Here is a 22,711-nt window from a genome sequence, read left to right as displayed (position 1 = left end):
TAGGAAAGCTCGGCTGGGTCAGACTAGGGGTGGTTTTGAGTGTCGGGGTTTGGACTTTCTCTAGGGAGCAGAAAGTATTTAAAGGGACTGGAGCAGAGCAGTAAGGGGAGTGAAGTGGGTGTTTAAGGAAGATCAGTGTGGCAGTGTGTGGGCCTGGATTAAGGTGAACTGAGACAGCTCTGCCACGTCTAAGGCTGAAGGCTGATGTGATAGGCTGCTTTGATGTGTGGGAGGGGGAGCAGCAAGAATCAAAGATTCTGAGATTTGAAGCCAAGTGAGTAGGAGAATAATAACATACAGAGATAGAGTCCAGAGGGGCAGGTGGCTGGAAGAGAAGATGCTTGTCTGTGGTGGACACCCCAAGTTTCAGGTGATGTGGTGTGTCTGGTTAGAGATGGCCTAGAGGCAGTGAGAGGTATGGGATTCACAGGAGAGAGGACTTGTAGGGGGAGGTTTAGGGGCCTGGAAGAAAGCAAGGAACACAGAATGTGGAATGAGCAGGAGAGGGCCATGAAGGCTGAGCCTCGGAGGGTGTCCAAGTTTGGGGGCCAGAAGAGGAGGTGGAGCTGTAGTTGAATGGAGGGCCTGGAACTAGGAGTCACAAGACAGGAAGACAGTGTGAGGCTGCTGAGTGTTTAGCGGCTAAGATTCGAGCTAAGCACCTAGCGCTCAGGATTATATTCCCAGTGTTACTCTGAGATAAATAATTCCATACCATAATGTGGTAAAAGCCTCAATCTCTTCATTTCCTCTCTATCAGGGGAAGCACAACCACTTATTATTCTTTATAAACAGAGAGATGAGATTAGGCGTGCTAATTGAATAAGCAGTTTATTACATCAGAGATGTAATCACATTGAGGAAAACAGTTAATTAGTCATTACAATCAGTTTTCCATGGAAACAACTGTATATTAATAGAATAGACAAAGATTAGCAACCAAAGGAAAAAATAGGTAAATTAGATCTCATCAAAATGAAAATCTTTTGTGCACCAAAGGATATTATGAAGAAAGTGAAAAAATAGCCCACGGGATGGGAGAAATTTTCAAATCATTTATCTGATAAGGGACTTGTATTTAGAATACATAAAGAACTCTTACAACTCAATAATAAAAAGACAAGTAACCCAATTAAAAAATGGGCAGAGAATCTGAATGCTGTTTCTCTAAAGAAGATATCCAAGTGACCAATAAATACATGAATAGAGGCTCAGCATCATTAGTCATCAGGGAAATGCAAATCTAAACCACAGTGAGATACCACTTCACACCTACAAGGATGGCTATAGTCAATAAGATGATAAACAAGTTTTGGTGAGGATGTAGGGAAATCAGGACCCCCCCATATTTTTCCTGTGGGAATGTGAAATAGTGCAGCTACTGTGGAAAATAGTCTGGCAGTTCCTCAAGAGGTTAAATGTAGAATTACCATATGACCCAGCAATTCCACTCCTAGGTATATACCCCAGAGAAATGAAAACTTATGTCCACATAGAAACTTTTACTGGAATGTTCATAGCAGCATTACTCATAATAGACAAAAAGTAGAAATAACTCAAATGCCCATCAACTGATGAATGGATACATAAAACGTTCACACAATGGAATGTTCTGCAATAAAAAGGAATGAAGAACTGATACATGCTACAACATGGATGAATCTTGGAAACATTATGTTAAGTGAAAGAAGTCAGACACAAAAGGTCACATATTGCATGATTCCATTTATGTGACTTGCCTAGAATAGGTGAATCCATAGAAACAAAGTAGATTATTGGCTGCCAGGAACTAGGAGGAACGTGGAGTGACTGCTAATGGGTAGGGAGTTTCTTTTTGGGTAATGACAGTGTTCTGTAATTAGATAGTGGTTATGGTTATACACCTTATGAATATTTTAAAAACTACTAAATATATTCACTTTAAAAAGGTAAATTTTATGGCATGTAAATTATATCTCAAAACAAAACAAAACAAAATTAAAACAACAAACCCACCACGTCACTAAAAAGAAAAAGATAAACAAGGAATTCATTTCTTCTTTGCAATCCTAATGCATCTTAGCCCAGTGCTCTCTGCAAGGTAGGGTTTTGCAGGGTTACGGTAGTCAGCCAATATCCTTTCCTGTGAAATAAGGTCCCACAATGTTTTCAGAAACTGAGCTGCTTATCATATATCCTCTTAATGGCCTGACTTACTTTCTGAGGCAAGTTTGGGTTTTTGAAGCAATTCTGTCATGGGTTTTATAAAACTCATAAATTACCTTTCCTAAGAAAATCTTGTGCATTATTTTTGTCTTCTGTTGTGAGTTTGCATATATGTAAAGGATGTATACTTTTTTTTTTTTTTTTTTTGGCACACGGGCTTAGTTGCTCCGCGGCATGTGGGATCTTCCTGGAGCTGGGATCGAACCCATGACCTCTGTATTGGCAGGCAGATTCTTAACCCCTGCACCACCTAGGAAGCCCCAAGGATGTATACTTTTAAGACACGTTCATCCAGCTTGCCACAAAAAAAGCCTGAGTTTGGTTTTTCTGACTGCAGAGTGCATGGGACATTTTGCCAAATATCCAGCACCTTTTTAAAAAAAATGATAAAATGAAATGGTGTCTGCTTTTAGAATTGGAGTGACGCATATAGCACGTGTGGATGATAAACAATTCTACAGTTTTTTATTTACATTACCTGCCAATTTGTGGATCAATGAAAGGCCTGTAAAGAAGCTAAACTTGGCTTCTGTGAATGAAACAGAAGAGACTGTCTGGGCCAGTGTTCTCACAGTAATTTGTCCAGGTACCTCTGCCAAACAAGTCCAAGTGGTGCAGTTGTCATGTGACCTTTTTTCTATCTTAAATTGTTGTTTTTTGAAGTTTTGCAAATAGGGAGAGATTCATCTCTTTCTGTAACCAAAGGCATCATGAAAGCAGCACATTTCAAATCATGTTGTTCTGGCTGTGATAGAGGAGATACCTGCCCATGGATGCTATCATTGTTCATCTTCATCATACTATAATAAGCAGTTTAACGTAAAAATGTTCTGCTTGTTTTGAAGTTATTTTATTTTTCGATTAGATCTTTTTATCATTGTTAGTAACTGGAATCTTAAGGACTAATGTGTACTGTCATGTAGGGAAAGAGCATGGACTAGGAGTCAAGACTCCAGGACCCTCATTCTGTGCCAGTTGTTGACTGTGGGACCAGGATCACTGCACAAGGAATGGGGTTGGACCAGATGGCCTTTTAGGTCCCTACCAACTCTTAAAAATTCTATTCAGATGTTATGCACCAATTCAGTCATTCAGAGTTCCTTCACTTTCACCCTGTGATCTTTTCAAACCTCCTTAGAATGTAGTAACCTGAAACCTGTTGCCACTGCAGTTATGAGTAGCTCATGCCAGTGAATGTGCTTTTATCTGCCATGTTTTGAAGTGAACCTGTGGTCCCACATGGACCATGGGGGCTGGGAGTGCCTTCCAAGCAAAACAGCTATGGGTAGGTCCCTGTACACAGACCACCACTGTACTTTGGATCCTGTGGCCCTGCAGCCAAGCTACATATGACTGATCAGGGATGGGCACCTGAGCAAAAGAAGCCATCTGTAGGCTGGGTGTGAAGAAGGGCAGTGTCTTGTGATGTACCTAAGGGGGTACCCTATACGGGATACTCTCCAGGAGGGGGTCTGAATGCAAGACTCAGAGAGATGGACTTGAGAGCAAAGTGGAGCAGGGTCATGAGAGGAACACAGCAGGAAGGCAGGGGTACAGCTGTGAGGGAGGAGGAATTGACATAGTCCCTAGTAGTAATAAGCAGCCAAAGTAGGATCAGAGACAAAGGAAGTTGAAAAAGTGAATTGCTTTAATTCCTCTTGGAGAACTAGAGCTGCTTGGTACCTTGGCTTCACTCTCAGCTACCCAAGGGATTTCTTTGGGGCTTCCTGGTTCCTCTTAGAGTAAACATCTATTGTCTACAGTAACCTGTTCTTCACGTCCTGAAGGAACCACACAGACATTTCTGGGAATTGGCATTCCTGTAAAGTAAGAGTTTTCTAAGCTATTTTGCCAGAAATAATAAGGCACTGGTTTATAGTTTTATGTGCCTGAAATACAGTAGTATTCTCTGACCCATTGAGGGTAGCTAGAAAGCATTGCAAGACTTAGTTCATCTGTTGTTTGGGTTATTCATTCATTTAACAGACATGGAAACAGTACATGACTGCTGTATGAAAGACACTGTATTCTGCCCCACCTCCATTTTATCTTCAGCATATATCTTTTCTAATTAATTATTACGAGATTGTCATTCCATGCTCTTCATCTTTGTTATCTTTGTCATTGAGGACTTCATTTTTTGAGGGGTAGAGGGTACGTTCTGGGTCTCCGGTAGTGCATTCTGCAACAGTCTCTAATTTGCAGAAATCCTAGAAATTTGAAACAATTATTTCCTTTTCAAATGAAGAAAGTGAGCCTTAGGAGCATTAAGTAACTTGTCCTGGGTCACAGAGTAGTTACAGTTAGTAGCAGAGCTGAGGCTGGATATCTGGTCTGTTTTTCAGTTTGCAAAACAAATGAATAATGGATACCAAATTATTTCTTCCTCAAAATCCTCCTTGTGCTTTAGGAACAGGGCTAATGCAGCCTTCTCCACAAAGCCTTTGTTAATCTCTGCCCTTAGCCCTGCACTCCCCATTCATCCCTCTGAGGAAAGGAAATCTCCTGTTTTACATCTTCACATCCTTCTGAATCCTGTAGCACTCGGAGCACAAACCATCAAGCCTTCTCTCTTGGTATCTCCCTGAAGCACCTAGCACAAAATGTTGCACATAGAGTTGGTGCTTGATATATGTTTGTAGAAGTAAGGAATGAATGGTTTCCTTCTCTCTGTCAACCTAGGATACTTTAAAGTTCTGTGCTTCTGTTGCTTTTGTGCTTTTAAATAAGAGCAAATGAAATAATTTATGAGCAAATACTCTTATATCTGTATTTAAAGTCCATCTCTTATACACAGCATTTGGTTGGATCTAGTTTTTAATCCAGGCTGACAGTCTCTGCCCTTTTTATTTATTTATTTATTTATTTATTTATTTATTTTATTTTTTTGGGGGGTACACCAAGTTCAATCATCTGTTTTTATACACATATCCCTGTATTCCCTCCCTTCCTTGACTCCCCCCCCTCGAGTCCCCCCCACCCTCCCCGCCCCAGTCCTCTAAGGCATCTTCCATCCTCCAGTTGGACTCCCTTTGTTATACAACAACTTCCCACTGACTATCTATTTTACAGTTGGTAGTATATATATGTCTGTGCTACTCTCTCGCTCAGTCTCTGCCTTTTAATTGGAGTGTTTAGTCCATTTACATTTACAGTAATTATTGATATGGTTGCACTTGGTTATACCATTTTGCTGTTTTCTGTTTGTCTTATATGTTTGTTGTTTCTCTGTTCCTTCTTTCCTGAAAGAAAACCTTACGCTATTGTTGTATAATTTTTTTTAGATAGCCTAAAATTTTAAAAAATATATGAATAGCCATTTAACATTTCCAGGGATCTTTATTCCTTCCTGTACATCTGAGAGTTATCATCTAGTGTCAGTTCAAAATTTTCTTTAACGTGCATTGTAGTGCAGGTCCATTGGTGATGAATTCTCTAACTTTTGTGTTTGAAAATATCTTTTTTCCCCTTCATTTTTGGAGGTTAGTTTTGCTGGAATTTTAAAATTCTGAGCTGACAGAATTTTTTTTCTTTCAGTAGTTTAAGATGTTCCATTGTCTTTTGGCCTTCATTATTTGTGATCAAAAGCTAACCTACTTGTTACATATAATTTCTTGTATGTAATATTCCTTTTTTTTTTTTTTTTTGGCTGCTTTGAAGATTTTTCTCTTATCTTTTTTTAAATTAATTAATTAATTGGCTGCATTGGGTCTTTGATGCTGCACATGGGCTTTCTCTAGTTGCAGCGAGCGGGGGCTACTCTTCATTGTGGTGTGTGGGCTCCTCACTGTGGTGGCTTTTTTTGTTTGCGGAGCGCAGGCTCTAGGTGCACAGGCTTCAGTAGTTGTGGCACGTGGGCTCAATAGTTGTGGTTCATGGGCTTTAGAGCACAGGCTCAGTAGTTGTGGTGCATGGGCTTAGTTGCTCTGCGGCATGTGGTATCTTCCTGGAGCAGGGATTGAACCTGTGTCCCCTGCATCGGCAGGTGGATCCTTAACCATTGCACCACCTAGGAAGTCCCTCTCTTATCTTTGCATTGTCAGTTTGACTATGATTTGCCTAGGATTGATTTTCTTATTTATTCTGCTTGGTGTGTAACGAGCTTCATGAATTTATAAATTGATGTTTTTTCTCCAGTTTTGAGAAGTTTGGGTCATTATTTTTACAAATACTTTTTATGATCTAATTTTCTCTCCTCAGTTACATGCTGTTAGACTGCTAGATATTGTCCCACAGTTGTCTTGGCTCTGTTAGTTTTTTTTCTTCTTTTTTTTTTTGGATTGGATAATTTCTGTTCATTTAACTTCAACTACATTGGCTTTTTTCCCTGTCACCTTTTGCTGTTAAAGACTATGCTGTGAGTTTTTCATTTTATTTATTTTTCTTTTCAGCTCTAGAATTCCCATTGGTTCTTTTTTACAGTTTCTTTTTCAGTTTCTGTCTTTCCCCTCTGTTCATTCCTTATCCTTACATTTTCTTTTAAATCCTTTAAGTGCTGTAAAATTCCAGTCTGCTAATTGCAACATTTGGGGTCATATTGAAGTTGGTTTCTATACACTGCTTTTTCCCTTGAGCATGGGTCACATTTTCTTGTTTCTCTGCATGTGTAACGATTTTTTTATTGAACACTAGGTATTAGCAGTGACACGTTATAGAGGTTCTGAATTCTCTTATGATCCTCTGAAGAATTTTCATCTTAGCGGGTAGTTAAAATGGCAAGACTCAAGTTCTAGGCTCCTGTGTTCCTTGTGTTAGCAGCACCTAAAATGTCCACTCACATCTTTTGGTTTCCAGCTGCTGCTTTTTGCTGGCACCCCTAGGGTCTCCAGCCAAGAATTTAAGCATATTTTATTTGCAGATTTGGGAGTTCACTACCCTGTGTGGCTCCCTCCCTTTCAAGTTTCCCCCTAACTTTCTGACAGCTCTGCCAGCCTTGAACTCTGTCCACTGTCACCCTGTCATGTGACTTTTTTTCTGTGTGTATGCATCGCTGGTGTCTCTCCTTCTTTTTTTTGGGGGGGGAATGGGGGAGTAATGTTGAAACAGTGTTGTGTTTCAAGTGTACAGCAAAGTGATTCAGTTATACACACACACACACACATTCTTTTTCAGATTCTTTTCCATTATAGGTTATTACAATATATTGAGTGTAGTTCCCCGTGCTATACAGTAAGTCCTTGTTTACCTATTTTATATATGGTAGTGTGTATATGTTAACCCCAGATTCCTAGTTTATCTCTCCACATACCCCCTCCCACTATCCCCTTTGGTAACCATAAGTTTGTTTTCTGTGTCTGTGAGTCTATTTCTGTTTTGTAAATAAGTTCATTTGTATCATTTTTTTTTTTTTTTAATAGCTGTGGCACATGGGCTTAGTTGCTCCGTGGCATGTGGAATCTTCCCAGAGTAGGGCTTGAACCCATGGCCCCTGCCTTGGCAGGCAGATTCCCAACCATTGCGCCACCTAGGAAGTCCTGTATCATTTTTTTAGATTCCACATATAAGTGTATCATAAGATATATGTCTTTGTCTGACTTACTTCACTTAATATGATAATCTCTAGATTCATTCATTTTGCTGCAGATGGCATTATTACATTCTATTTTATGACCAAGTAGTATTCCATTGTATACCACATCTTCTTTATCCATTCATCTGTCAGTGGACATTTAGGTTGCTTCCATGTCTTGGCTGTTGTAAATAAAAAGTGCTGCTCTGAACATTGGGGTGCATGTATCTTTTTGAATTAGAGTTTTCTTCAGATATATGCCCAGGAGTGGGATTGCAGGATCATGTGGTAACTATTTTTAGTTTAAGGAACCTCCATACTACTCTCCATAGTGGCTGCACCAATTTATATTCCCACCAGCAGTCTAGGTGGGTTGCCTTTTCTTTGCACCCTCTTCAAGCATTTATTATTTGTAGACTTTTTAATGATGGCTATTCTGGCTGATGTGAGGTGATAACCTCATTGTAGTATTGATTTGCATTTCTCTAATAATTAGCAATATTGAGTATCTTTTCATGTGCCTTTTGGCCATCTGTATGTCTTCTTCGGAGAAATGTCTATTTAGGTCTTCTGCCCATTTTTTTTTATTGGGGTGTTTGTTTTTTGGGTATTAATCTGTATGAGCTGTTTGTATAGTTTGGAAATTAATCCCTTGTCGGTCACATAATTTGCAAATAGTTTCTCCCAGACCATAGGTTGTCTTTTTGTTTTATGGTTTCTTTTCCTGTGCAAAAGCTTTTAAGTTTAGTTGGGTCCCTTTTTTTTTTTTTTCAGTTATACTAGGATATAGATCAGAAAAAATTTTGCTGTGATTTATGTCAGAGTGTTCTACCTGTGTTTTCCTCTAGGAGTTTATAGAGGATAAACATTTAGGTCTTTAACCCATTTTGAGTTTATTTTTGTGTATGGTGTTAGACAATGATCTAATTTCATTCTTTTACATGTAGTTGTCCAGTTTTCATAGCACTGCTTATTGAAGAGACTGTCTTTTCTGCACTGTATATTCTTGCCAACTTTGTTATAAATTAGGTGACCATAAATGTGTGGGTTTATTTCTGGGCTTTCTATTTTGTTTCATTGATCTATATGTCTGTTTTTGTGCCCATACCGTATTGTTTTGATTACTGTAGCTTTATAGTGTAATCTAAAGTCAGAGCACATGATTCTTCCAGCTCCATTCTTCTTTCTCAAGATTGTTTTGGCTATTCATGGTGTTTTGTGTTTCCATACAAAGTAAAAAAAATTTTTGTTCTAGTTCTTTGAAAAATGCCATTGGGCTCTCCCTCTTCTTATAAGGATACTAATCCTATTGGATTAGGGCCCATCCTTATGGCCTCATTTAACCTAATTACCTCCTTAACCACCCTGTCTCCAAATACTGTCACATTGGGGGTTAGGGCTTCATAGACTTCTGGGGAAGGGCTGGACACATTCAGGACACATTCATTCATTTACCATCTAATTGCAGAATACCTGCTCTGTTCCAAGCACAGCGTGAAGGGCTAGGGGTTCAGTATGGACAAGACTGGCCCTGTCTCTGCCCTTGTGGAGCTCACAGCCTACGGGGATAAAAAGACATGTAGACAGTAACATTGCAGAGTGATGACAGGGGACATAGGGTGTCCTGGGAGCACTGAGAAAGGGGTGCCCAAATCAAGTTATGGGGTCAGGGAAAGCTTCCTTGAGGAAATGCCTTTCTAAACTGAGACCTGAAGGATGAGTTCGGAGTCAGTAGAGGAAGAAAAGTGTTTCAGGCCAGGCTTGGGGTGTGAGGGTCTCCAGGGCTGAGGAGGGTACACTGGGAACAGTTGTTCAGTGCAGCTGGTCCTGGGGGAGTGGAGTGGTCAGGGGATGGGGCCAGAGAGGTAGGCTGGGGCTGGCTCCCTTGCTGGGTTGTAACTGTCTGTCCCTCCAGAGGGGAGTCTCCTTCAGCTCAGCGGCCCCCTCTTGGCAGAGCAGGTGTGTGGGGAATGTTGACAGGTGCCGTGTGTTGTGTTTTGGGTGTGGGGCTGACGGGGGGAGGTTGGGTGTGTAAAGCAGGTTGTGGGCTGGAGGTTGCCCACTTCCTCTGGGTCACCTGTGTGATTGTCATTTCAGCCCTGGACAGCGAGTCCGCCTCCAGCAGCATCCGCTTCAGCAAGGCCTGTCTGAAGAACGTCTTCTCTGTCCTGCTCATCTTCATCTACCTGCTGCTCATGGCCGTGGCCGTCTTCCTGGTCTACCAGACCATCACGGACTTCCGTGAGAAACTCAAGCACCCTGTCATGTCGGTGTCTTACAAGGAGGTGGATCGCTACGACGCCCCAGGTAGAGCCTGCCCCAGACAGACATCAGGCCCAGGTCTGGGGCATTGACTTGCACATACTCCCTGAGCTGCCATTGCACTCCTGGCATCGTGCTGGGCACCACAGACAGGGTGGAGGAGTCTGAGCACAGTCTCGGTGTAGGTTACACACCCCAAGAGCTGCTGTCGGTACCCAGCTGAGTGTCATGTGCCAAGGAGGGAGGTGGACTGAGCCAGCAGTGGTTGCTGCAGGACTGGGGTGGGCAAGGAACGCTTGTTCTCCGTGGCAGGGTTTGAGCTGGGCCTCGGTAAATGGAAGAGAGTTTCTCTGGGAGGCGGGTCCACAGGAGCAAAGGTGAGCATAGGGAGGCAGAGGGCTTCTCTGGAGAGGATGAGTCTACCCGGGCTGGAGCCGGAGGCCAGGGATGAGACGTGGGAGTTACGGGTGGCAGGGGAGGTGAAGCCATCCAGAGGCGGGTGGGGCCCTGCCTGGAGAGGGGCTCCCAGGCCACATCATCCGTACCCCTCCTGTCCCCATCGGGAGCCATCTCTGCCGTGGAGTGGGCTGTCTGCTGCGGGGCACGGGGCTCTGGCAGTGTGGAGTGAACGGGGAGGCGTGAGCTTTGTGGGCTCAGACTCTGCCCACCGGCATGTGCCCCCTCCTCTGCCCACAGGACTCCCCCAAGTGACCCTCAGATGGCCTGTTCACAGAGCAGAGCTGGAGTCTCGGGTCCCCTCTGCCTGGGGCTTCTTGACAAGCGTGCTGGTCCCGGGGCCTTTGCCTGTTTCGTGATTGTCCCTCTTCTCTGTGTGTCTGCTTTTGTCTCTTTATCTGTGGGTTTTACTCTCTGTACCTGGTCTCTTGGTCTCGCTGACTCTGCCTGTGTCTGGGGTTGCATGCTGCTCTCAGTGTTTCTGCCATTGAGGTTAGAGCAGCTGCCTTCCTCAGAGCTTTGAATAAGGTGCCTTGGCTGGGGGAGGGGGAGGGACTTTGGGATGCAACTTGCACACTTGGAGCTCCCAGTCGGGGTGGGAGATGAGAGGCGGAAGGAGACCTGGTGCGTCGCACAGCTGAGGGCTGCCCGGGGAGTCTGCAGGTGGGCGGCGGTGCCAGGGGCCTGGCACTGCCAGGCTTGGTCTCGGAGGCCCCCTCGGAGGGTATGGAGCAGGGTTCTGAAGTGCGGCAGGTTTTGGTGCAGGCGCTGAGGAGGCTGCGTCCCCAGCCAGGAGCGGGGTTTGCTGAGGATGCGGTTACCTCCTCCATTAGAGCAGGGCTTTCTGAGGGCAGGGGTGTGGCTCCCCTCCCTCTGTAACCCTTTTCTTCTCCCTCCTCTGCAGTCACCCAGGGAGTCCTGAACTTAGGTGGTTGGTGGGTGTGAAAAAATACATGTGACTTTAGGGGTGCAGTCAGGGACTGTGACCATTCGCTTTCCCCTGTTTGTTCCCCAGGCATCGCCCTGTACCCCGGTCAGGCCCAGCTGCTCAGCTGTAAGCACCATTACGAGGTCATTCCGCCTCTGAGGAGCCCCGGCCAGCCAGGAGACATGAACTGCACCACCCGAAGGATCAACTACTCGGACCCCTTCTCCAATCAGACCCTGGTAACTCTCGTCTCCCCGAGCTGCATCTGGGCAGCGTGCTGTCTCGGCCCCGCACGCCAAGGGCCCCAGTCTTCTTTCTGCCAGGTGGCCTTCCACCCCCATGGTGTGGGCCGCTCAGCCCCCAGCAAACTCGAGGCTGTCTGAGTGGAGTCTGACTGTGGCTGGCTCACCTGCCTGCAGGGAGGGCAGTGGGGCCTTCAGCCTCCTCTGAGTTACTCTCTGGGATTCCCGACAGTGTGATAAAATCCTGTCCTGGATGGAAGGTTGATGAGCTGCAGGGCAGGGCCGGTGTGATGCAGCAAAGTGGGTCCCATACCTGACGGCTCACAGAATTGCCAGGATCCCTTTTGAAAAGACAGATTCCGCGTTCTGTGTGGGGCCACCGGAATCATGGTTCCTGGGGATGGGGCCTAGGCATCCTTGTTTTGGAATAACTATGCCAGTGTAAGGAGGAGTGCGGGTCGAGAACCAGGAGCCTGGCCCTGCCGTCACCCGTGGCTCCTCTCAGCTGGGGAGTGGACGGCTTGGGGAGCAGCGTCTGCACAGGGTTCCAGAGGCAGAATATATTTATTTACATCTTATATATATTTACATCTTCTCCTTTTCATCACATATCCTTGTTTCCAAAAGGACTGAACAGGGCTAAGTTTTCCAGCTCAAAGAGAGGAAGGAAAGGTTTTTCTAGGCAGAGGAACTCTGCACCAAGGCATAAAGGGAGGAAATAGCGTGTTTGTTTGTGCCTCTGAGCAAAATTCCACAGGTGGGTGTTTCTGGTGGGCCAAGAGCCCCCAGAAGAGCAGTGGGCAGTAGAGCTGTGGTCAGAAGTACCGGCCAAATGAGGACAGCACGTGTGTCATGCTGTGGAGCAGGACCTGCCCCTTTGGGTGATGCAGGTGGACCTTGAGATGAAAGAATCCCACTAAGATTATTTATTAATACTGTATTATTTTGGACCTCCTCATAAAATCCTGCTGAAATGATTCCCACTTGTGCAAAAAATAGAATACGATAAAATATCGGTAACAGCCCTGCAAACCAAGAATGGGTATCATCTGAGGACCAGAAGTTTTGAGAAACTGGTGTAAAATAGAAATAGTACATTGGGTCAGATTGATGGAGCAAAATCAGAGAAAGCCCATGCGCTAAACAGATGCTGGAGAGGACTGCTATAGAGGTGGAAGCTTTCCTTGCAACTGCCAGGCTCTGTGTCAGCACATTCAAAGAGCAGGGCTGCCCTAGGGCAGGGCAGGATAATAATTACAGGACTGCATGCCAGGCTTTTAGCCCTCCCAGGGCACACAGAGCTGCTGCGGACAGTGTTTGCTCTGGGGAAAAGGCCCTGGGGCCATTCTCTGCATAAGCTAAGGGGAGGTTCCCTGCTTGGGCATTGGGCCAGGAGAGAGAGAAACAGCGAAACTTGAGACTGGACGTCCACAATGAAAGGAGGAGAGAGTTCGCAGAATCTCTTCCCAGAAGAGAAGTACACGGAGTGCCCAGCCTGCTGGCATTCCCTGCTCACTGCCTCTGAGCATCCTTACAGTCAGCCCCAGGCAAGGGCAAGCCTGGAAGAGGGCCACTTAGGAAGCAGCCCGCACCCCAGATCTGTACTAGTCAACCTAACCCTTCACTCAGAAAGAAGAATGGAGAATTAAGGGGCCCCTAGACATTTACATGAAACCAACAACGTAAAAGGACGGAGAGGAACAAACCCAGTGGACTCCAGGGAAACGGAAGGTAATTTAAATGAAAAGGAAAATAACTTTTAAAAATGGTAGTGAAGAGCTAGATAATATAGTACAAACGCTGTCTGGATTCCCCACTCTCTCTGTTCCCTCTGTACCGAGCGGACACCTGTGCGCACTTAGATGGCGCCACAAATACAGGCTCTCTGGCCGTCCTTCCTCTCAGCCCTCCGCTTACTAGGAGTCCTTGTGTGCCGAACCTGTTCTCGCCAGTTGTGTTTGTTATAATAGTTATGTAGTTTAACTAAATATTAGAGAAACCCAAGAAGTAAGGGCACAAAAGGAGAGTTGTTTCCATGAAAACTGAAGTTGACTGAAGTTACTGCCTCCAGCCCCGGGTGACGGTCCGTCTTCTCCACAGTGGCTCCTGGCTGTCCACAGCCATAAACTAGAGAGAAGTTACCTGCTCCCTGGGTACCGGGTCCCCTCCCTACACAATGCCGAGCAGTGGAGGAGGCGCAGAGGGGCTCCGTGGAGCTCCCGAGGGCAAGGGAAGAGCGGGAAGCACAGCTGCTACCCAAGGCCCAGTGAAGCCCCTTGGGTGGGACCTGTGAGATGTCCCGCCTTGGCCCCCAGGAGGAAGGTAATGGTGGGGTGGGCGGTGGGGCTGCTCCTCGGCAGAGACTCCTGTGTCCTCTGTCGCCCTGGCCTTGTCCGCTGGGAGAGCCTGCCTTGGCGGTGATCCTCTGGGCCTGTGTTTGGAGTAGACACTAGAAAACACTCCCTCCCTGGGCCATGCGGCTTTGGGCTGTGTAAGCAGGGTGTTAACAGTCCTTACCCTCCTCCTGCCTGCAGCCCCTTCATTTGCGATGAGACGTCTGCAGAAATGTGAGCTTCTGGCTTTTATGTCCCGTCGAGTCCCCGTGAGAGCATCCCAGCCAAGGGTCTCATGTGGTCCTACTTTGTCAATCTTCAGATTCTCATTTATCTTCTAGTCTTTGTCTCTTGTGCCCTCAATTAAATCTTGTTAACTTTTACCAAGTGCCGTGCTCTGGGGCCGTGAGGATCACCGGCTTGCCAGCCTGCAGGACCCGTGTCTGTTTCCCACCACCTGCCATATTCGTGGCATCCGTGTGGGAGGTTGGTGCCTCATCTTAGATGGTTGTTCCCGTAGCCTCCAGTTCTGGGAAACAGCTTACGTTGATCAGAGTACTGCCTAAGCTACTGCACAAAAATAAACATTCCAGACAAACACAGTGGCTGAGATAAGAGAGGTGTGTTTCCGTATCTGGGGACATCCGTGTGTGTGTGTGTGTGTGTGTGTGTGTGTGTGTGTGTGTGTGTGTGTGTGTGTGTGTGTGTGTGTGTGTGTGTGTGTGTGTGTGTGTACGCGCGCGTGCAGTGCTGCCTCACAGGATGTCAGCAGGGGCTTCTGTTTGTCCCTCTGCCATCCCTGGGCGCTGTCTTTGTCCTTGGGGTCAGCGCGGGCCCACGAGCAGGTGTGCACTGCCTGCTCCTGGGAAGGTGAGCAATGGAGGGCGGCAGTTCCCTGCTAAGGGCAAGGCGCAGGGTTGGGTGAGTCACTTCCGTGCTCAGTCCAGGAATGAGCCTCCAGTGGGCCACTGTCTTCTGCTAAGATCTGCGACTGGGGAAGCAGTGCTGGTTCTACTGGAGGAAGTTCATAATGGAAACTGGGGACAGTTAGCGTTCCCTGCTGCCACTTAACCTCTCATGGAAAAGTGGAACATAAATAGATGGACAGAGATCTCTTGGGAAAATGCAACAATAACCAGAAGTGGAATAACAGTATTACTATCCGTTAAAATGGAATTCCAGGTGCAAAGGGTTGTTAAAAGAGCGATGTTTATGTGGATAAGAGGTTCAAACTCCACTTCTCTCCACTAAGACTTAACAGTCATAAATCTTTGTGTGCAAAACAGCATACCCTTTGTATTCCTCAGGCAAAACCTGTTAGAAATAAAAAATACCATCACCTTAGAGTATTACTAACACCTCTCTCAAATTCACAGTTTAAATAGGCAGAAAGTAGTAAGGATAAAAATTGAGAATTGAATAGCACAATTAATAAATTTAGAGTAAGTGCATGTTGTGATACTGTACTTGACAGAACAGTCTTTTCAAATATCGGTAGAGTATTTACAAAAGTAGATGTAAAGATGTTTTCCCCCAGTTAATCTATAAATCCGGTATCATCACAGTTAAAAGTCCCAGTTGATTTTTTTCATGGAACTTAACAAGCTAGTTTTAAGGTACATGTAGAAGAGCATGTGTATAAATAACCCTGCCAGGTTTGGGAAGGGGGTGGGGAGTGATGTGGAGGAGACCTGCCCAGTCAGATCCCAGCATGAGTAAAACACTTGGGTCAAACCTGCATCTGCCCACTGGACAGTGGGAGTTAGAGCCCTATTTCACACCATACACAAAACTGAAAGGCAGGCGTGGTGTGTATCTAAATGTAAAAAAGTTTTTAAAAAAGTGTTAGAAAGAAATACAGGAGAATATTGACATAATCTTGGTTTCCCTTGCAAGCAAAATCTAGAGGCCATAAAGAAGAAGATTTACAAATTTCACTACATCACATTGAGAGCTGCTTATAACAAATGGCATTAGAACAGAGTTAATGGAAAAGTGACAGACTGGAAAAAAAACATTTGTACTTATAGCAGATGGAAGTTAGTTTCCTTTCCAAATAAAGAGCTTCCCTGGCACAGCCAGCCCGTGAGGCAAGTGGCTAGAGGATGGGCTGCAGTTAGCCCTGGTCCAGGTGCTGTTCCCCGGGGTGGGGACGGGGGCTCGGGCTCCGGCTCCTGCGAGGCCAGGAGCATCCATGCAGCTCTCCAGGCTGAGACTCTTGGCTTTTGTCTCTCCGCAGAAATCCGCCCTGATTGTGCAGGGGCCCCGGGAGGTGAAGAAGCGGGAGCTGGTCTTCCTCCAGTTCCGCCTGAACCAGAGCAGCGAGGACTTCAGTGCCATTGATTACCTCCTCTTCTCTTCTTTCCAGGAGTTCCTGCAAAGGTGGCCTTTTAGAGCTCAGGGCGGGCTCGCTAGACACTTGTTATCTTATTCCGGCCTAGCACATCCTTGGGCTGGGGTGGGGGGCGCAGGGGAGCGGGGCAGCGGATGAGCCACTGGCCTGGAGGAGGGCCTCTTCACAAAGTCAGGCAAGCCTGATGTGGGGTGCTGTGACACGCAGAGCTGGCTGCGTCCTGGAGGGAGGTTGGTCAGGCCCACTGCCCCCTGCCAGGGCTGCTGAGGACAGGTGGAAGCCACCTGGGTTTTGTGAGCCCGCTTGAGGGCAGCCCCTCCCCTGGGCCTGGTTCCCCACAGTGTCCGGGAACTGTCACCCGTTTCTAACAGAAGGATGAAAGTTCCTGTCCACGTTGGGGACACCCCGTGGTGCCGTCTCTGGGGTCCAGAGTGCTCATGTCGTGGGCAGTGGGAGTGTTTTCTGCACAGGCCTGGGCTGAGGGTGACTCGGCCCTCCAGGTCCTGCATGGCCCTGGGGCTCCATTTCAGGGAAGAAGGGCGGCCGTCACAGCGGAGGGGAGGCTGTGAGCTGCCTCCGCCGTTCACCCCCACTGCCCCGTCCTGCCCATCCTGGAGCTCAGGGCCTCCGCCTCGGCATCTTCTGCCACCTAGAATTCCCTCTCCCTTCCCTGCTTGAAGCTGGCCGTGTCCTCTGCCTGCCCAGCCCCTCTCTGCTCCTCTCGTGAGGGTCCTCAGTACCGCCATGTGGTTTCCACTTGCTGTGTGTGCTTTCTGATCCCGCCACTTCTGCACCATCCTGGGTGGATGTTATGGGTGTCCCATCAGGCTGAGAGCTCCCTGAGGAACACTCTTCCCCTCTCTGAGCCTTCAGGGAGGCTGACGGCCAGTGAGGGCACCCCAGGGCTGCTGAAACCCAGAGTTCTCTAAGGCGCTGGGTGCACCGTGCTGTGGGCGCGTCTGCACAACTCAATGCCAGCTGCTCTGGGAGCAGGTGTTGGGGAGGATGGGGTGGGAGGGGAGAGGGCTTCTCCCGTTGGGAGCTTCAGGGACCATGCTCCTGCCTGGAGGCAGGTGACACCTCCCCCTCCATTTGGAAGCCAGAAAGCAGAACTTTGAGGAAGGAGGGAGTGGGTAGCATCCTGGTGGTACCAGCGGAGAAACTGACTTAAAGCAGGGGCTGGAGTTTGAGTCTGGCTGTGTTCGAATCCTGTCTGATTCACACGGACCTTTCTTCTCTGCCTTCCAAGCCCAGACAGGGTTCGCTTCATGCAGGCCTGCGAGAGCGCCTATTCCAGCTGGAAGTTCTCCGGGGGCTTCCGCACCTGGGTCAAGATGTCCCTGGTGAAGACCAAGGAGGAGGACGGGCGGGAGGCGGTGGAATTCCGGCAGGAGGTAGGTGGTGCTGGGCTCGCTTCACGCTGCCGCTGACTCCACCGTGGAGTCCCGGGTGGAGGGAAGCTTCTCAGAGGCGGTGACCTTTGCACAGGGTCTTAAGGGTGAGTAGACCTTCACCAGAATGAGAGCAGACCCAGTGCCAGGGAGTTCGCGTGCTCTTCTGCAGGCAGTGCACACCGCAGACCCTTTCCCTTTGTCACAGCAGCCCTCACAGCACACCCGGTAGAGCGTTTTACAGAGTGGGTGCCTCGCCCAGCTGGACCTAATGCTGGGTTTTAGCTCTGCTCCCTGATCCCCCAGCGCTCTGAGAGGCTGGTGGCTGCGTAAAAAAGTTGATAATTTGCAGGACAGAGACTACATATGGTGGCCTCTAAAGTGCCAGGTGCGTGGTGAGCCATTGGGACGCAGGAGGAAAATACTAGCTTTCTTTTTGTATTAATTTGAAAAATCTAATCCTTTCTCTGTTTTTGAATGTTTCAAAACACATGTAACATTAGAACGATAATAGTAATGTTACGTCACTTCTAAGATCAATATGTTGGGACATGCTCAGAATTCTTTACTTATGGGAAACGTGATCAAAAGGCTTTCAGCCCACTGACCTGGAGTCAGGAGATGTGCCGTGATCCAGGCAGGAGCTGGAGAGGACCTTGGAAAAAGGCGCGGCACTGGGAATGGAGGGATGGGGCATTTTGGTTGCCTCAGCAGGGCTGATAGTCAGTCACCCCCGAAAGCAAGGCCACTCCCCTGCCTGTGGGGCTTCTGCCTCTGCAGGGGTTCTGCCCTCCTGCTAGCATCCGTGCCCAGAGCCGGGCCATCCCTTGTGTTGGTGGCTGGGTGCCTGCAGAGGCAGCAAGGAGACAGCTCTGTTCTCGCACGCTCTGCTCCTCCTTGCAGGCTCTCCATTTGGGCTGGACTCCGAGGGGCAGCTTTAGGAAGGGGCTCGGTTGGAGCAGAAGGACCCACTCCAACTGACCGGGCGGACGGCAGCCGGGCCCTTGTCCTGGTCTGCCCCTTCCTGGGCTGCGGTCCCAGGACTACTTCAGATTGGAGGCCTTTGGGAAAGGCTTGAAGCCAGTTTTCTTCAAGGGGACAGGCTTTTTACCTTTCTTCACGGGGTCAGGGGATGACCCCCCGGCAACAGGTCCTTCAAATATTCCGATTTTGTAAGATAACTGCCATTTCCTGAATTTTTACACCTTTTTCGCAAGCACTCCAAGTTCTTTCTCTTCTGGCCCCCGAATCAGCCGAGAAAGGAGACTCGGTGTGTTCACCTTACAGGTGGGCCTCCCCCCGCTGCCCTGGCCCTCCTGGTAGGTCCAGCTGTGATCTGAAACCAGAGGGCCAGACCCCCACGCGCCTGTGCCCTGTAGAGTGTTTGTGCACCTTTCAGCATTGTCTGCTTTGGGAGTCTTTGGCAGAGGATGTGAACTCTTTTGAACAAATATTTTTTTAAAAACTGTTAATGTTTTTATATTGTGCTGTAAAGTTGAAAATGCTTTTGCTGTGTGTTGTTTCCTGAGAGCCTCTCTACGAATCAGCGAGACAGGCATCTTGTCCCCCATTTTATGAGAGCAAAGCAGAGGCTCAGATGAGATGAAGCGCAGCCAGACGTCTGCCTCTGGAACCTGTCTGCTCTCCATTTCCCCTCGCAGCCTCTGTAGTAGCCGTAACCAGGCCTCACCCACACACCTGCTACCTGTTTACAGGGGGTGCGCAGCTGGGCGGACGTGTGAGGCTGTCCTTTGTCCTTGCAGACAGGAGGGGTTAAAATACTCAGCTCTTCAGGTCAAGTATTTTGAAATTTGGGATGTTTATGGCTTTTAGTTGTGAGTCTCACACAGTACTTTGAAAATGGCTGAATCAGGAATACAGATACCTAGTGACAGATTTCAGTGACCATCCAAAGTGCCTATTGTACACCCCAGATCCTGGCTGTTTCCCCAAAGAACTGTGGAAACCAAGGTGAGGCCTTGACTCTGGGACCAGTCTCAGGACGTCAGGTAGAGGAGGTTTTTGGCCCTCTTCCTCCAAAGTATGGTGTGAGGGGAGACGAGGTCTCAGATCCTCTAACTGCCCTGTTTCCCTGTGGCCCCGGCCAGGAAGGGATGCAGAGAAGGTAACACTGCTTTCTCTCCCCTGTACCTAGACCAGTGTGGTTAACTACATTGACCAGAGGCCGGCAGCCGAAAGAAGCGCTCAGTTGTTTTTTGTGGTCTTTGAATGGAAAGATCCTTTCATCCAGAAAGTCCAGGACGTGAGTATCATCTAAGCTCTGGAGAGGGAACTTCCTACCCTGAGGCGTTTGGGCTCATCCTGGCAGGCCGTCCCCGTTTTCTTGCACAGCACAGATCTGTTTGTCGTTCGTATTTATGACATTCATGTTCCGTATCATTTGTGTTTAACTGACCTCATCTTCAGCCCTGGACTGTCGTCCCTGGGAACGTGGCAGCATCACCTTAATCCTCATTTATCTGGTGTCCAGCGTGGTGCCTAGTACAGAGTCGCCGCTGAGTAGCAAGTGAATGAACCGGGTAGAAAGCACTAAGCTGATAATGGAGATTACTGCCGTTGGAAGCCATTCTTTTTTATTGGTTCTCTGTAGGATAAGAATCTTTTTTATTCTTTGTAAATCAGAGCAGAAAGGTACTCATCAGAAATTAAGAGAGCATTAATGAGTGCCAGATTCCAGCCTCACCGTCCCAGAAGAGGAGGAGTAATGGGACGGCTTTGCCGAAGAACATTCATGACATGCCGTCCACCAGAGCCAGTCCCAAATCTGACAGCAGGTGTTGTTTAGATCATCACAAAATGTCTGGATGTGGTTGTGGGTTGGGGAAGGCATTTCAAACCTGAGGCTCAAACAGGGAGGGTCTCTGTAACATGGATATGCCCCATGATTCCACCACCACTGTGGCCTGGCCGGGCCGTGTACACGTAGGGTGTGCAGACTCCCTGAATCAAGACTCCACGTGGAAGAATGAGAGGCTTCAGCTCCACACGTAGAATGTGTGATCTGACATTTTTTAACCTACTGTGTTCAGTATGAAGTCCTATTATGGGCCAAGTAAAGCCCTGAGCTCAAGGCCGATTGACCTGCATCGTCCCTCAGCTCCACAGCCGTCCTGAATGGTGGTGGTGGTGGTGGTTGTGGGTGGGGTAATGACTTTCATATGTGAGCCTGAGGTCACCCTGCTGCACTGGGACTTAGAAGTGCTCTGCATTTAGCAAGCGGGGAACTCAGACATACAAGCCATGACCTCGGCCAGAAGGAGTTTCACCGTCAGTGAGAGAAAAATCTAAGCTGCAAAGGAAGTAATTCCAGACAGTACGGAACTGCCAGAGGAGTTTGTGGGATAAATCTCTCTGCTCAAGTTGAGAGGGCTTTGGCCTAGTGGTCAGAGGAAGCTGGAGGAGGGGCCTGGAGGATTAGTAACTGGAGGCCGGAGGAAAGCTGTCCCAGGCAGGGAAGTTGGAGGGGCCCAGCCCATGAGGTGAGGGCAGGACAGTCATTCAGGGGACTGGATGGGCGGAGGTGTGAGTTACTGTGAGATGGGACGCAAACCGGAACTGACCTTACGGATTGGGTGTATAGTTGGGGGGAAATTTGTCTCAAAGCAAGATTACATTATGGATTAGGCCAAAAATTTAAAGCTCAGTACTGAATATCTTATTTGTGCAGAGCTTTTTTTCTTTTTTCGTTTTTCTCTTTTTGCTGCGTTGGGTCTTCGTTGCTGTGCACAGGCTTTCTCTGGTTGCAGCAAGCTGGGGCTACTCTTTGTTGCAGTGCATGGGCTTCTCATTGCGGTGGCTTCTCTTGTTGCGGAACACAGGCTTTAGGTGCACAGCCTTCAGTAGTTGTGGTACACGGACTCAGTAGTTGTGGCTCTTGGGCTCTAGAACATAGGCTCAGTAGTTGTGGTGCACGGGCTTAGTTGCTCCATGGCATGTGGGATCTTCCCGGACCAGGGCTCAGACCTACGTCCCCTGCATTGGCAGGTGGAGTCTTAACCGGTGTGCCAACAGGGAAGTCCTGCAGAGCTTTTTTGAAAAAAATTCTTTTTCTTTCAGGATCACTTTATTGTAGGGAGGGATTAGTATTTTTCTCCTCAAACTGAGTTCTGGACAAAGTATGGACTTATGGCAACTTTAGAAACCAGTTGTTTTTTTTGTTGCCCCAGTAATTTGCGGGTCTCTTTGACAATAACACTGAGAATCAGAAATGGAGGCCAGCAGAGAAACTTGTGTTTGTTTCTGTTTTGCAGATAATCACCGCCAATCCGTGGAACACAATCGCTCTTCTCTGTGGGGCCTTCTTGGCATTATTTAAAGCCGCAGAATTTGCCAAACTGAGTGTGAAATGGATGATCAAAATTAGGAGGAGATACCTTAAAAAAAGAGGTCAGGCAACGAACCACATAAGCTGAAGTTGCCTGTGTTGTTCATAGAACTGCCTGAGTTAGTGGAAGTTCTCATCACTTCCGCTTTGGTAAACCGAGCTGCCAGCAATCCTGTCTTCACTTGAAGAAACGGGCCTCGCTGGGGGCCTGGCCTGTCACACTGCAACTTTGAACCGGGCCCTGAAGAGACTGTCTAAGGCCCAATGGAACAGATCCAATGGATGACCTAAACGTTATTTAAGTATTGACGTTACTAGTGAACATTTTTTGACATATGACATCAGTAGGGTTTGTGGAAGATGGAATTAGATATAACCCAGTTTTTGAAGGTTTGTGGAAGCTGCCTTCCTTCTAACTTGGTTTGGTGTATAGTTAAGGTCTCACAGGATAATTAAGGCTATGACCTTAGGTTTTTTCCTTGAGATTTCTTTTAAATGGACGGAAGAGAGTGTGATTTTCTCCTCCCCCACAGGTGACTCTCCAGGTGTGGAGGTCATGCAGTGGAACCTGTGTACAGTATGTGAGAAACGCAAAGCCCTCATGTCTCTGGTGCCATCTGCCAGCCTCTGACACGCTCTCTTGTTTGTTAAATATAAAGTGAGACCTTTTTTTTTTGGCTGCACCGT

At 47.4% G+C, this 22,711-nt stretch overlaps 1 protein-coding gene across 5 annotated transcripts in view; it reads left to right on the top strand.

The window, feature by feature from the left end:
- Positions 1–22,697, top strand: part of PACC1 (proton activated chloride channel 1) — a 30,775-nt gene extending 8,078 nt beyond the window's left edge. For all 5 annotated transcript variants that reach the window (XM_057725750.1, XM_057725752.1, XM_057725753.1 and 2 more), the window contains 6 exons: positions 9,812–10,021; positions 11,448–11,599; positions 16,175–16,317; positions 17,538–17,682; positions 19,835–19,942; positions 21,951–22,697. In XM_057725750.1, the coding sequence (XP_057581733.1) occupies positions 9,812–10,021; positions 11,448–11,599; positions 16,175–16,317; positions 17,538–17,682; positions 19,835–19,942; positions 21,951–22,112 (920 nt within the window). In that variant the 3' untranslated portion in view covers positions 22,113–22,697. The remainder of the gene's footprint in view (positions 1–9,811; positions 10,022–11,447; positions 11,600–16,174; positions 16,318–17,537; positions 17,683–19,834; positions 19,943–21,950) is intronic.
- Positions 22,698–22,711: the final 14 nt, after the last annotated feature.

Source organism: Hippopotamus amphibius, chromosome 3 (genome assembly GCF_030028045.1).
Source record: "Hippopotamus amphibius kiboko isolate mHipAmp2 chromosome 3, mHipAmp2.hap2, whole genome shotgun sequence".
NCBI lineage: Eukaryota > Metazoa > Chordata > Mammalia > Artiodactyla > Hippopotamidae > Hippopotamus > Hippopotamus amphibius.
Note: the sequence above shows the minus strand (reverse complement) of the source record. Positions and strands in the feature narration are given on the sequence as shown.